Here is a 15,834-nt window from a genome sequence, read left to right as displayed (position 1 = left end):
TAATTGTTAGCAACAAATTTATTAACATACAAAATTTATACATTTCACATGAAATTTCAGTTTGTCAAGAGCATTTTCAATCTTGATAATTTATCAAGAAAAGAGCTTTTGATTTCTGTGCTAGAATACCAATTCTTGATAAATAATAAAAAATTGACAAATTATAAAGGTTTTCAATTTATCAAGTGCACAGAATCGGGCTGTTATTTTCAAGAGGCTCCCTTTTAAAATTGTTTGGATTTTCTAGATTTTGGATCGAATCGGAACTAACAAGTCGAAAAAAAATATCGAATAGGATGGGCTCGATTAATCGATCTTCGATTTAATCGATTTAAAAACGCCATCTCTAATGAAAATCTATAGCGCACTGACATTTAATCGGAGGGTATTTTTATATTTGGTGACCCCAAGTAAAATCGCCTGCTTAACATTTTAGCCCTATAACTGACACTTTAAATGAGTTCACATAGAACCTCTTCGAAAAAAGTAACAGAAAGCCCCTTATGACTTGCACTTAAGAGGCTAAAATGCTCTACGAAACAAATTTTTGAATCCGGAACTTATTTCCTATCGTAAAATCACAAAAAAAAAATAAATTAGGCAAATTAAAAGTAAGTAAGATTAGTATTTTAATAAATACAAAATAAATAAAGATTTATTGATTCAAATATTTATTTTGCTTACTTTTAATTTGCCCAACTTATTTCTTTACCGGGGTTTCTTTTCAAGAATAAGGGATTAAAATTACACTTGCTAAAACCTATACAATTTTCGTATCAAACATTTTGTGTTTTTCGATCCGCCTTAATGAACATACCTACATACGATTGACTAATCTCTTGACAACGAAATAAATTAAACTGATCTAACAAATCTAACCATAGACACTAGCGTACATAATTCTTAAATTGCCTTATTTGAATGCTTTATAAATTCTAAATGTAAATCTTCTATAAATTTATGTAATTTTAATTACGCGCACGGTTGAAAATAACAGGCGATAAAATCATTCAAAATGGGAGGAAGGGTTAAGCTGTTGCCAAAATATATAAAATCATATGAATGTATGTAAGTGGACATGAAAACTGTTTTAATTTTTGTTTTTATAAATTTTAATTTATACAGAGGGCTGGTTTCGCAATTTTCAATGCATAATATTTTCTATTATGGTTTTCTAAAATAATTTACTGGCAAAATTGTATTTCCGCATAATCAAACATTCACCACCAGGTGCTTGCGTCGATTTTCATTAAAGATATAGGCATACGTGTATATATGTATGTACATTAGACCGTATCTACCTACCATCGTGCAAACAAACAAAAAAAGTTTTTTTAGCCGCACCTACGACTAGCCTTTTTGCATTTTTATGTGCATACATTCGGCAACAAAACACTTTTTCCAAAATAAATCTACTAGAATAATCAAAATATTTTCTGAACAAAAGTTTAATGCAAATTATTGGTGAGCTTTAATTCACTAACATTAGGATGGTACGTTACGGTGATAAGAACAGTTGTTGTCGGTACTTGAGCACAAAAAAAAAGAAGAATATCAATATATCATACTTTTAGATCCGACTGTAAATGCCGAATATATGACGAAAAATGTGAAAAGGCGACAGCTACGTTCGGCTAAAAAATAATTTGTTAAAAAAAATAATTTGTTAAAAAAATAATTTTTTTTCGGAATTGCCTTGCAAAAATATTTCAGATTCGAAGGTGTAAGTAGAACTTTTTTTCTGGTACAATCTAATGAACACAAGAATGTATTCGAAAGCAGTTTTTCGAAAATTCATAAATTTTTATCTGTTTTCCCAACAGCACTCCACCAGGTATGTATATATGTGGCAAGTAACCGATTTTTAAACAAACATTGCTTGGTAGGAACGCTAATTAAATGTACAAGTTAATTATTTTAGCTATGCAGCACGCCACCTTGCTGTTTTCTTTTTCCGCCCATCGCTAAGTAAATTAGGCAAATAGTTTTGCAAAATTTATTTTGGCAAACGAACGATAAACGGACTAAAGGAACGAGAGTCGAAAGAGAATTTCCCATGAACAAAAACCAGACGAAGATAGATGCTATCTAACTATGTACATATATACGCTTGTACACACGTACTATGTATGTATGTATGTATGTATGTATTTTTGTAGATTAACTTATATGGCGCACTGTGCTGTGTTTGTTTATACATACAGTTTATCCAAGCAAATCGAGAAATTTCTTAAAATAACATAGGTATATAAAATTTGTTTGCGATGGGTTTGTATTTGCATATCTGCATACACAAAACCATTGTGCTAAAATATTTTTGACGTAGATACCAAAATTATTTCAATTAACTACCAATTTAGATTTGATGCGCTAATTGCATGCACATACATAAATATTTTATCATTTGTTTTTGTTGTTTTTGTCTTTGTCAAAAAAGAAACGTAATTCGAAGGAAAATATCAGATTATCTATCCTTCATCTTAAATAATCAGAAAATAAAAAAAGCTACAATAAAATATTTTAAAATATGTTTGCATATTAAACTCGTATAGTCACACAGACCAATTTTGCGGCTATATACTTTCTACAGATAACACCGTGCGACAGCAAATTTTACACACAAAAAAATGAATATATTCGCGAAACTATGGGTAAATTATTGTAAAACTGCGTACTTAGTTTTTCTCTCTGACGTTAGGATTTTTTTTAAAGGACTTTGAAATTAAAAAATATGTTTGTTTCCAAAAATTATTTAAAAAAATTTTTGCAATGTAGGTAAACAATAAGGGTATCATATAAAAGACAAAATTCTGTAGAATTATAACAGAATAAAATTTTCGGTGCATAAGGACGAATGGGTATGGAAAATGTCCTTTACAAATTTTTTCCTTAAATATCCTTGAAAATTTTCTATATTTATTTTTGAAAACATTAATGTTTGACGACTAATAAAAATTTGTTAAAAGCACATTTTCAATACCTATTCGTCCGCGTAAACCAAAAAACTTTATTATTTTTAAATTCTACAAAATGATATCTCTCATTTGTTATTCTACATTGCGCTGATTTTTTAAAACATTTTTTTTTTAAGTAAGCATATCTTTAAAATTTCCAAGTCCTTTGAAAACATATCTTGCCGTCAGAGTGAAAAACTATAAACACAGTTTTACTATATTCTTTCGTGTGTTTTGATTTTTATATTTTTTTTGTTTTTGACGCACGGTACAATATTTAAAATCGATTTTGTGAATTCACCTGCTATTACTAGAGTTTAATTGAATAACTATAAATTTACCCCGAAAAATACTTATTTTTTATTAAAATAAGTTAAATATTTGATCTAACTTTGAACGTCAAAATAAATAAACATTTTTTTAAAGTTTATCAAAACCTTATTTACTTTATTTATATATACATAGTGTTTCAGCAACACAATGGCAAACGCTTTTTGGCATATAGTAAAGTTTATATTTTTATGAAGTTTTTCGTGGAAAAAAGTCAATAACTTATAATTTTTTGTATACTTTTTTACGGTGTTATAATTTAAATGTTGGTAAAAATCCTACCAGGTTACGAAGAAAAAAAATTATACTTAAGCAAAGTACAGAATACCAGTCGATTTATAAACTTAACATTCGTGGCATCCGTATGTTTGCTTCGGGCCCACTGTGTGTAACCATTACGCTTTTTTTTTTTGAGGAGTGACCATTACGAGTTAAGAAATGAAACAAAAATGAATAAGAAATGAAACAAAAAAAAGAAAAAATTAAAAATTAAGCACAATAAAATCAGGATATCTGAATTTATTTTTTATTAAGTTTCAAAAAATAAAATATAACTGGAGAATAATCAGCCTTATCATGAGTTTCATTTTCCCCGAACCGGTTAACTTTTCACTCCTAGTTTCCATGGTTTTAATATGGGCGGATGACAAATTTTCGCGTGAAGAATATCTTTTAACCAAATAAGTACAGTGACTCAAACAAGTGATCACGTCTTGATGTTATATAAATATTCACAGTTTTTGAAGTAAATTTTTTTTTTGTTATTTTTCTATAAAAATATTGTTCAAGTTTTACCAAAAACCATACAAAACAAAGTTTCGAACGTTATATAAAATTTAGAAAAATTGAAAAAATTTTCAAACCTTTTTAATCTGAATCTTTATAACATTTCTGGGTATGGAGCTTTATAGCCCATACAATTTTTATCTAATGAACTGCAAAGTTTTAACCCGCTAAAAAATCGCGTTGATTAAAAAAAATTTTTTGCTGACGGATTTTGCACTTTTTTCCATATAAGCTTGAATTTATTATGAAATAAAATTCGACAGACCGTTCACAATAAAATTTCAAAAAAACCGACGCCAGTTTTTTATTGTTATATAAACGAAACAGCAAAAACCTTCACATAAAAATTATTAAAAATCAATGCGATTTTTTTATCGATAGAAACTTGCACTTTATTAGACTAAAATTGCATGGGCAATAAAACTCTATACCCAAAATAATTCGAAAAAATTTCTATTGTAAATTTAGTATAAAAACCCAGTAAATTGATTTCTAAAATAGAATTTCTAAAATAGTTACAGTTTTTTTTAATAAAAAATAGTATTTTAAAGAAGTTTCACCTGATTGAAATGCTTCAATTTTGTTGAATTCAAGTTTTAGGTTCTTTTAATAATGGGGGAAATGTCAAAAGAATTTCAAAAGCAAGAAGCGAAGCTTGAAAGGACTTAACGGTGTGTACTCTTTCCTTTCCTTCTTACACCTTCTCTTCCACATGCAAGCAAGTTTTTATAGGCTGCTGGAAAAAATTATTCATTCTTGAAGTAAGTGTTAATAAAAAAATTCCATTTAGCTATCATTCAATCCATATTCGTCCCGTCCACTTCTACATAGTCAATAAGTTCTTAGTTTTTGCAAACAGCATAAATTATGTCGACATAAAATTGTTGGCTTCTCTACATATTTTACGAGTACAAAATAACTAAGCAAAAAAAAAATAAAATAAAATCAGACGCACACGCGCCAGAATTGCAACTATCAAATAGGTATGTACATACATAGATTAGGGTGCCTCACAAAAAAAAGTTTAAATTTTTTTACCGGAATTATAAAGTCTATTATATTTTAAGACTTCCGCCAAAATATTTCGAAAAAAATTAGGATTTAAGTGAGCTAGGTCGCTTTGAAAACACATTGAAAACACCTTCAAAAATCACATTATTTTCATTTCGCTGACAAAATTTTTTAAAGAATTTTTATACAGACCTTTTAAGCATAAAGTCTTCTATGACCTGAGGTGAAAAAAATTTTTTAAAAACTAATTACAAAAAATTTAAATTTCGAATCAGTTCAGCTCACGTAAATCTTAATATTAATTTATTATAAGGTATAATAAACTTTATATGTAGTTCCGGTGGAAAAACAGTAGATACCAATTTTTTTTTATCAAAAGTGATGCATCCTAATGTATGTGTGTTAAGAATAAAAAAAAATATATAATAATAATAATAAACAAGGCATGGGTGATAATTAATTAGTGATAATCATATAAAAAATCAAGAAGGGGATTTATAAAAAGTAGCAAAAAAGAAAAGGTAAAAAGTAAAAGAAAAGTCAAGCAGTGCAAGAAATTAATTGTGCCGCAATAAATTACATAAAAATCAAAATGGAAAAAATTGGCTTTTTGCTGACCAATATTTCGTTCAAATTTTTTTCTATAGCAAACATGTAGATATACTAAATAGAAGCGTTTATATGCGCTCTCGTGGGTGTAAATATAAACAAAATTTTACGCTATCAACACCCCCCAGATGCAATGAAGGTAGAGCAGCGGCAAATGTAAGAAAAAGCAGAAAAAGTGAATGCGCTGCCAAAAACACGCCCACTACTTGGCATATACGGCGTAGGCGGATATCGAGTCTAGTGGGAAACGATAACAGAAAATTATATATGTATGTATATATCTGTAAATAGACGCTACTGGTATGTGAAAATCGGACCGGGTAGTTGATTTTGGGAAGCAATATTGTTAAAGTGCCACGCTTATGGCAAACAAGACTTAGCTAGAGAACGACTTAGCTCAAGATTTCATAATTTAAAAGCACTTTAATCTTTTGTTTATATGTACATATATACAGTGACGAGCAAAACTGTAACATGATGTAACACTTTTTATTTCAGCCACCGCTATCTTTCATAGTTCTAAGGACTTTCATAGTTTTGTTGTATATTCTTATTGGTACACCCCTACTCCCGCTCTCATAACGATTTGAGGTCAATCCAACAACAATAAAAAAAACCTGGAGACAAAAATGTAAGTTAAGGCAAATGTTACAGTTNAATATGCTGAAGCACAATTTCGTCCATTATAAAAAATATTTCGTTCTACGTTCGGCTCGGTTGACTATTGAAAAGCAGAGCCTTCTCTCGACGAACAAAAGTCCTGCTCTGAAAATCCTGCTGTCATTTGATGTATGTGGCGCCGAAATGTGGACGATGATGCTCCGATGAAAATATACTTCAATTCGGCGCCTTAGTGTGGACAATGAAAGACAGGGCGCCCACGAACACAATGGTAATATCAAGTGCACTTGGTGCGAACAACAGGTGGAACTTTGCAAAATACAGTGGAAAGTGGCGAAGTTTCTTTGCCTCAGCTCTAACAAAGGACAACCATTTAAAACGGTGGTGGCCACCGGACTGCCCGCGGGCAAAGCTTTTTTAAGCTTTGTACATATAGTTACAATAGAAAGCTTGAAAGAGCTTCGCCCACGGGCAAGCTGATGCCCACCACCGATTTAAAAAAATCGTCAATAAGAAGTTAAAACAAACACTTGGTTTATAACTTAGTTAGAACGGTCGTTTGTGAATCGATTTCTTTGAGTATTGACATGTTTGCTACTAACAGCTAGTAGTAAATTAGAACGATGAATAATTAGTGGCGTGCTTAACCACTTGATTTTAATTTAATTTCTAACATCGTGTGCAGCCTCTTAATGTTAGAAGAAGTCTGTTTGAATTCATTAAAAAAGTTATGTATCTTCTGAACATCATATGACTAGTAAATGTTTCATATTGTTTCATATAGGTGCCATAGACGGTTCGTCTGACTCGCGAGTCATCTGTGTACGTGTTGACTCGCCTTTCGACTACACACAGCTGAATCATTCATGAGTCAGACGCCCCTTGTATGCCGCCTATTAGAACTGTGTGTGATGGCGAATGTATAGAACGTCAGGCTTTTTGATACAACCCCATAGTTGAGAGCATATGTCATAAGTGACTTTTGTGCAGAAGTTCTTTAAAAGCTAGACATTTTTGGGACAAGAGTCGATTTAAAATACTCAAGGTTCATTTGAAAGTTAAAGGTTCTTGTCCCTACTTTTTATTCGCTGCGGCTGCAAATACTTTACATACTTAGAGCCAAAAAGCGGGACCTAGATGGAGGTACACCAAAGGAACTTAATTTAATGAGAAAAATGGAACGCCACCCTGCGATTAGTGGTGCTAGGGTGGCCGAAGGTTACAATTCGGGGAGAGTAGTTTAGTCTCCGGACATACCATTGTTGTGACGACAGCTTTGATGATGCAATAGGCATCTGCCCGCGAAAAAAAATGACCTGGTCTGCCGATTTGGTTTTAACGGTCTCAAAAAGATTATTATTATTATAAATAAGGGCCATAAACAACACAGCGACCTCTAGCGTGTTCCAAAATTTCGAATGTATTGAGTGTAGCATCATCTAAGTGAGCTAATTTACGCCAAGCGAGTGCGTCATATTCACAGAGAATGTGTTCTGGCATTTTTTCGCCCAGCTCGTTAAACGCAACTGAGGTATGTTACCGAAAGATTGCCGTGTGTCGTGTAGTTACTTAGTACGCAGTGAGGGTTTTTTGGACCACTCTGCCTAAGCTAAGTAGTTTCTTTGTAGCTTCATTTGAAGCGGCACGGCTGCCTGACTTTCCGACGTAATAAAGATATATTTCGAAGATGTGCCTCTTCTAAGGCATTCTCTGCCGCAAATTTTTATTACATGAATCTTCCCATTGGTACTGATTTTTTGAACTTTAATCCAAATATGTCATCCCCAGAGTTTTGCGATTTTCCAGCTTAGTGTGTATGAAGCCCCTTCATTTTATGTTTGGTGTTTGGGTGCCCTGCATTGTAGAGAGCTCCATATGCAGTAAGTAGCTCAAATTTTCTACTTTTAGAACCATTACATGGCGCATTTAAAATTTGGGCTCTTTGACGGATTTCATTAGGACCTTCATGTGACCCACCATATTTTCCGATTTGAAGTCGGAGGAGTTTAGAATTCTTTGTGCTGCAATGGTCGCCTCCTTCTCAAAAAAAAAAAAAAAGGAACGGGGAGATATTCCAACTAAGGCGCTGAGTGCATCAGCCGGGTAGATCTTCAGCGGTCCTGCTATGCTAATGCAAACTATTTTGTGCTGTTTACTTAGTTTAGTGATTGCGTGGCTTTGTGTAATCTTAGTCTACCATACTAAAGAAGCATAGATTAATCAAAACATAGAGACACCATAATCCCATAATCTCGGGCCATTACTAAACAAACTACCTATATACACTGGCGGCAGAAATAATAGACTCGTCGTACTTTTAAGAAGTTTGGCTGTATTTATTTAGTTTATTTTATGTTTAATATTTTTTTATAAAAGCCTAGGTAGTTATGCTGCAACCATCATATAAAGTCGCTTTTCCAACTTTGAACAAAAACTATAAAAATTCGACAAATTTTCACCAATTTTCTAAACTTTTTAGAAAATTTTTTGGCATGCGGTAGCCCACTCAATTTTAGTATAATAAAGTGAAAGTTTCAATTGACTACAAAATATCGTTGATTTTTAATATTTTTTTTTTTTTTTGCTAACGGCGTGACGCATTTTTTCCCATTTTTCGCATGTTTTTTTATATGGAACAGAATGCCTAGCATCGTCAACAAAAAAATTGTCAAAAATCAACGGTATTTTCTAGTTATTTGAAAATTGCACCTTATTATACTAAAATTGAATGGGCTACAAAATTGCATACCAAAAAATTTTCTAAAAATTCTGAATAAAAAGTTAAAAAATTTTGTGAAAATTTGTCGAATTTTTATAATATTTTTATAGAGTTTGAAAAGGGAATTTATATGGTGTTTGTTGTATAGCTAGCCAGGCTCTTATAAAAAAATATTAAACATAAAATAAACCATGGAAAATAGTAAAAACTCTTCAATGTAAGGCGAGTCTATTATTTCTGCCGCCAGTGCAGGTATGTATGTATGCTTCGTGGTTCAGATTCTTACGATTTATGAAAAAATAACTAGCTGTTGGTACTAAGCTTAGTAACAAGTTTAACTCTTTTCTTTAATATCGTTTTTTTTTCTAGACAAATCTTTCGAAAATCAAAAACTGTTTTTTTTTCTAAATTTGCCATCGCATACTTTTTACTTGCTTTTTTGCTCTTCATTAGCATTTGCGAGTAACGATTTCTTTATTCATTTGTGTTGGTTTTTAATTTGTTTAAATTTGCCCGAAATTCTTTAACTTTTATCTTTGCTTTTTGTATTAGCGCAAAGGTGAAGGTTAAATTTATTGTTTGTTTTATTGTATTATTTGTTGTAATTAAGCTTTTTGTGCACTTGAATTTTTGGCAAAAAAAAACACGCTGCGTACTACAGTTCAATGTACCTAAACTCTAAGCCATTAGTAAGACAAATATTCAGATAAGAGATTTGCTGGGTACTATTTCCTTGGTGATTGCCTTGCATTGATCGGGTAGAATTTTGCATGATAAAAATATAGTAAGGTAGAACCGCTGAGAGTCACTTTTAAAATTCTTGACGTTTCCAAACAATTTAATTTTTAAATTTACTCACAAACTCACACACACATTTTCATTTTCAATCTCAAGCAACAACAATTTCGAACAATTTCAATTTTTTATTTTCACTTTTATATGATTTTAAAATGTTGGCAAACTTCAAAAAAAAATCATGGCCGACAAATTGAGAGAACGGTTCTACCTTGCTATGTTTTTATCATGGAATTTTGTACTCTATAGGCGAATTAGAAAATTTTAAAATTTTCTACGAAACACAAATGATTGCTCAGGTGTACACATAAATTTTTTTTTTAAATATTTTTAAAATATACCGTGTTATTGGTTAAGTTTAGTTAAAATTTTGCACTTTCTCATTTTTTTCATTGAAATTTTTGTAACTATTTGGTACTCGTTTGCTTTATTTCTTAACTTTGCCCACTTATTACTTTTTCATTGAAATATTTTTATATAAAATTTCACTCCTTTTACACACTGTCAACGTATAAAACCGTCCATAATCCTTTTCTTTGCTTTCACACTCGCACTTTCTTCGCTACGTTACGGTTGTTGCTTTACATTTGCCGAAATAAACTTTGTTCTAAACGTGTCGAAATTTTATCACAGACTGGCCAATAGATCGCAGAGTTTGTTGTTGTGAGCGAATTTTCATGATCATCCTATATGTTGTATTTCTATTTCATTTTCCTCAATCATCTCTCACCACCACCACCACCACTGCCGCCCACTTAACGGTTGTGGGAAAATCTTATATGCCGATTTTTCATGCATAAAACTACTATAGGCAACAAAAACAATTTAGACTTGTTGAGAAGGAAAGCATTAAGCAACTGATCATCGAAATTAGAGGGTCAGCATGCCATTTAAAATACTCAAAAGTATGCGAGCATGAAATGAGAAATGAATGTATTCTAAAATTTTCTCACGAAAAATAGTACACAACAACCGAAGAGGTATTAGAGAAAAACTTATGACATTATTTTTGAACTCATTCATGTAGCGTACAGCCAAGGAAATAGAAGACAGAACAAGTTTTCGAACTGTTACAATTTGAATATTTTTGTTTTTGAGCAATCAAACTGCGAGCAGATATGTAAGTGCTGAGTAAAATTCAGCAGAGAGATTAACATTCCTCATGTATTGTAATGCTGTTGTAAAAATAAAGCCGGGTAATTAGTCAAATGTAAAAGGAAAGAGACATTCGAAAAAAAAAAACAATAAATGTAAGAGGCGTATGCAAATTTTATTTGGCACTGTTTATTGCTACTTTATTAGTGTGAACTATTAAAACATACACATGCGCATATTTGCATACATATGCATAAATCTTATAGAGGACACATAGGTAAAAAAAAAAATGTTTGCATAAATATTAATTAACGTCGACATTTATTGCCGCGATAGCATAGTATAAAGACGATAATTCTCTTTAAAAGGCACCGCTTTTGGTGGTAAAGAAAACAAATGAGTGGCCAAATGTGGCCACGGCTACGCAAAGCATTGGGCGATTCAGTTGCATTCCTAAATTGATTAATTTAGAAACTAAGCATTAATTTAATTTCATTTTGTCGGGACCTGTACCGCATCGGGAATAATTCAAGACTATTTCAGGTTGAATTCGTGACCAGATTTGAACTACCCTGAAATGATCCCAAAATGGTCTCGAAATTGTCCTGAAGTATTTCTGAAAAAGTCGTGAACTTGTCCCGAAATTATGACAAACAAGTCTTGAAATGGTCCCGTTATGGCCTCTTACTAGTCCCAAAATTATTCCTTATTAGTTCCAAAATGATCCCGAACTATTCCTAAAATGATCGTGAAATAGTCATGGACAGATCTCGAAACGGTTCCGAAATGATTCAGAACTACTCCCGAAATGGCCCTGAAATAGTTCTGAACAGGCCCCAAAACGGTCGAAAAGTCGTGAACTTGTCCTAAAATGATTCCGAACTAGGCTCAAAATGCTCTTGAACTAGTCTCAAAATGATACCGAACTAGGCCTGAAATAGAGTGAACTAGTCCCGAAATGCTCCTGAACAGTTCCCGAAATTGTCCTGTAGAGTCTCGATTTGATCCCGAATAATCTCGAAATAGACCTGAACGAGTGCAGAAATATTCATCTGTACACGCAATAATCAATTACAGATTTTCTGCTGGGTTACACAAGAAGTAGTTGCTGGGTTACACATACCGAGAGCACACACAAAAAGTAGAGAACTAAAGAAAACTTACTCATCACTCAGATCTTGTTTTATTAAATTAAAAACTTTCATCACAGTGAATCCTCCAAGCAGTGGGGTATTTGGTAAAATCGATTGATCGCGCAACTTGGGTGAACAAAATTTATTTCATTTGATAAGCATTATTGACATTTATTTAATGCGAAAAATTGTTAATAAGTAGACTACTACTTGGATTCTGTTTAAAATCTTTCTAAGCTGTTTTATTGCGCTAAAATCTTGTCCCTAGATTCTCTGTTTCACAAGGTCTCAGATGATTTTCTCGCGAAAACACCACTTTTGCGCACTGCCTTTTCTTTTTAGGCAGCTTTTCCATTTTCTCTGCTTCGAAATTTTCCGTGAAGGTCAATAATTTAACGAATTCCGCTGCAGAGAAGCCGACAGAAAGGAATTTCAGCGAGCTTCCCTCTCTATTGAACCAAAGCTTCATTAGCACCATGTAGAGAAGAAAGGTGGCGCCCATCTCGTACCGCTATTCCTCTCTCAATCAATTTGACAGAATCGCTATTTTTATGACGTCTCACATGTATTTACCTTTTTCTTGCAAAATTTTTTTCTTCTTAAATTTTTGCTCGCATTTTGACATTTCTCTCTCGCAACTACACCAGTCTGACGCCACACCAAAATTATTCTCAAATATCCTCTCTGATGGGCGCAATCTTTTGTTCTATTAATCTTGTTTCATTATACTGTTGGGCAGTCGACTGGGGGGAATTAATGAAACCAAGTTCTGGATTGCACATAGAGAAAAGTAAATTCTCAAAAACGAATAAAACTGCAGCCTTCGAGGGCTACACACTCACACAGGATGTGTCCCAAAGTGTGCTCATTCCACATCCACACCTTCTGGTACATATTGTCATACGTTCATCTAGCTTAAAGGCATGTGAATTCAATTAAAAGTAACCTGTTACTAATCTAATACCGAATATTAGGACTCAGAGCTGGGCTGCACTAAAAGCGTTAACAGCCAAAGCAGAAGACTCGAATATTTTTAAGAAATTGCGTGTGTTGCTGGCTTTCCAAGATTCAAAACAGAAATTTAAATTTTACCTAATTGTCCGAATGAATAAATGTGTACATTAGGGTGGTTCAAAGAAAAGTAAAGTCGGAATTTTAATGCTCTCACTCCCTAGCATTGTTCTATAACGAAAAAAAAATATACCATTTCTATCATACCATACATACATGGAAAACTTTGAGCGTTTTAAGCGACCTCTAAATATTTTTTGATTTCAAAATGAAAAATAGGGGTATATTTTTTGGGTGTAGAACAATCCTAGGGGCTGAGAGCATAAAAATTCCGACTTTACTTTCTCCCACGCATTTTTGTGGACCACCCTTGTGTGCATGCTATGGATTTGTGATTTGTGAGATAAAAGTACAATCGAGTTATCTGCAATAATGGGAAAGGTGTGTCAGGGCCATATTTCTTTTTTTCTTTCTTCTGTGCGCTAAAACCACTAACGCTAATTAATTTATGGATGCAAATACGACATGCAATCAAATAATTAGACGATAATTCGCCAAATGACAGAAAAGACAAGATAATTATATTGCAATATATTTAGATACACCAATAGGAAAGAATTGCTAGTGATACATATATTTCACATATCTGATGAAAGGGATGCCAAATTTAAATATGAATAAGGAAATGTTGAGGTAGATGTCTACATACATAGCTAAAAAAAAATTAAAAAATTTCTACGTCTATACACGCCTAAATAGCTAGTAAAAAATAAAAATCAAAAAAAAAAAATGTAAAAAATTATCTTCTATGATCTATAGACACTGAAAAAATGCGAAATTAAAATGTTTTAATAATTTCTGCCAATACTTTGTCTTTACGCTATGCGAAAGCAGAACTAAATTTATATTCATATCTACTATAAATGTTTTTAGAAAAGCGTTTTTTTTGCATTTTTAAGCAAATAGCAACAAAAACTGACCTTCGTTTATATTTTACTAATTTTCAGATAAATATTAAATTTAAAATGAAATTATTGAAATATTTCAGGCATAGAAAATGCCACGTTCTGTCTGGCAGGCAGATTAATGTCTGGCGTGTGAGTGTCAGCCACCGCAAGGAGCGCAAGAAGGCCGACCGACGGCAACTTGCCGGCTCATTTGTTATAGCTATACCGACAAAATATGTATTAATGTATTTAGTTTGGATATAAATAATACTTAAAAATGCATAAATAACAATTTATACATACAAGAAAAAACTACACATAAGTAACACTTCAAGAAGTGTGCCGCCCCTCGGTGTGTTGACAATTTGCCAGCGTTAAGTGTGTATAAGAAATACAAAAAAAAAACAATAAATATCTACTTATATATTTGTAAAAAAAAAATCATAAATTTTTTGTAAATTAAGCACTGACAACCTATTTCCTACATTGTATTTACTAATGATAGACTGGTCGTTTTAATTTTTCTTTTTGCTGCTTCTGCATTTGCACTTATGTGCTAATTTCCTTTTTATGAGTTTTGCTCTCTTATTTCCAAATTAAACTACAGTTGTGAGATATGTATTTCACAAACACAGTATTGCCGAAAAGCTCGTAAATATACAATGTATTTATTATTTGTCGATATGTATTTGCATTTATGTGCGACTTACCAAAATCGGATAGGTTCACTTTTTCTAGGAATGGATCAGCGACTGGCAACTGAAAGAAAAAGAAAATACCATAAGTTGCTTTGAGTGAAAAATTATACTCATAGAATTATATCATGAAAAAGTAAATTTACAATTCTTTACTAAGTGACATTTTTGATTATAAAGCATTTAAAATCCATTTCATTTTTATGTTTTACTTTCATATGGTGGTAATATGGCGAAGATTATTTATATTATTTTTTTAGTTAGGAAATGCATACATTAGGGTACCACAGCTCCACAAAAAAAAATAAAATAAAAAATGTGATTCAATACGAAAAAGCTGTAGAGAGAAGAGTGATAAATGTGCTCTATATTTTTAAATACAATAAGGCCATTTGGATGATAAAAGACATCGTTTTTTTATTGTTAGGTGAATTTAATTTTTAAGGAAATACATTTATGTAACATATATATGTACTTTACACCCAGTAATAACCGTCGCATAGGTTTTTTTGAAGAAAAAAAGAGTCCTTTATAGATTTTGCGAAAAGTTTTTTTTTTTATAAACAAAAAAAACTGTGCGAAGTTATTATTTTACAACCCGTTTTTTATTTGATAAGATAAATTGCATATTGCAATATTGGTATCAAAATGAATAGACGAAAGTTACTGCCGCAAATATGTTTGAGGAGGGTTGCCAACCGTTTGAAAAATTGTATTAAATTAAATTGATAAAATAGGTGAAATATTACAATCCAGGTATCAAACAGCATACAAATACTTTTAAGCAGTGTTGGCAAAATGTTAATCTGATTAACGATTAAAGTTAATGACTAAAATGTTAATCGCGATTAACGATTAAAATTAATTAATCGTAATTATCCGTACGATTAATGATTACATTTTTTTAATCGTTAATCCTCGGTTGTGATTACGATTAATTGATTTTAATCATTAATCCAATTTAAAAAAAAAATCTTATTAAGTTGTCTAGTTTGTCCGAATTCGATTTAGATCTTAATGAAAATGTACACCAAATTGCTTAGATTTATGAGGAAAACCGACTTTGCCATACCCGATTAACTGGCCTTGTGTGCACATTAATTAATTAATCACAAAATATACTTAATC

At 31.9% G+C, this 15,834-nt stretch overlaps 1 protein-coding gene across 1 annotated transcript in view; it reads right to left on the bottom strand.

The window, feature by feature from the left end:
• SNF4Agamma (SNF4/AMP-activated protein kinase gamma subunit) overlaps positions 1-15,834 on the bottom strand; it is a 263,585-nt gene that overhangs the window by 12,424 nt on the left and 235,327 nt on the right. Inside the window, exon 9 of the mRNA XM_017636644.1 lies at positions 14,722-14,770. Coding sequence (XP_017492133.1) covers positions 14,722-14,770 — 49 coding nt within the window. The remainder of the gene's footprint in view (positions 1-14,721; positions 14,771-15,834) is intronic.

This window comes from Rhagoletis zephyria, unplaced genomic scaffold (genome assembly GCF_001687245.7).
Source record: "Rhagoletis zephyria isolate East Lansing unplaced genomic scaffold, Rhagoletis_zephyria_1.1 Rzeph_scaffold_00126, whole genome shotgun sequence".
NCBI classification, from domain to species: domain Eukaryota; kingdom Metazoa; phylum Arthropoda; class Insecta; order Diptera; family Tephritidae; genus Rhagoletis; species Rhagoletis zephyria.
Note: the sequence above shows the minus strand (reverse complement) of the source record. Positions and strands in the feature narration are given on the sequence as shown.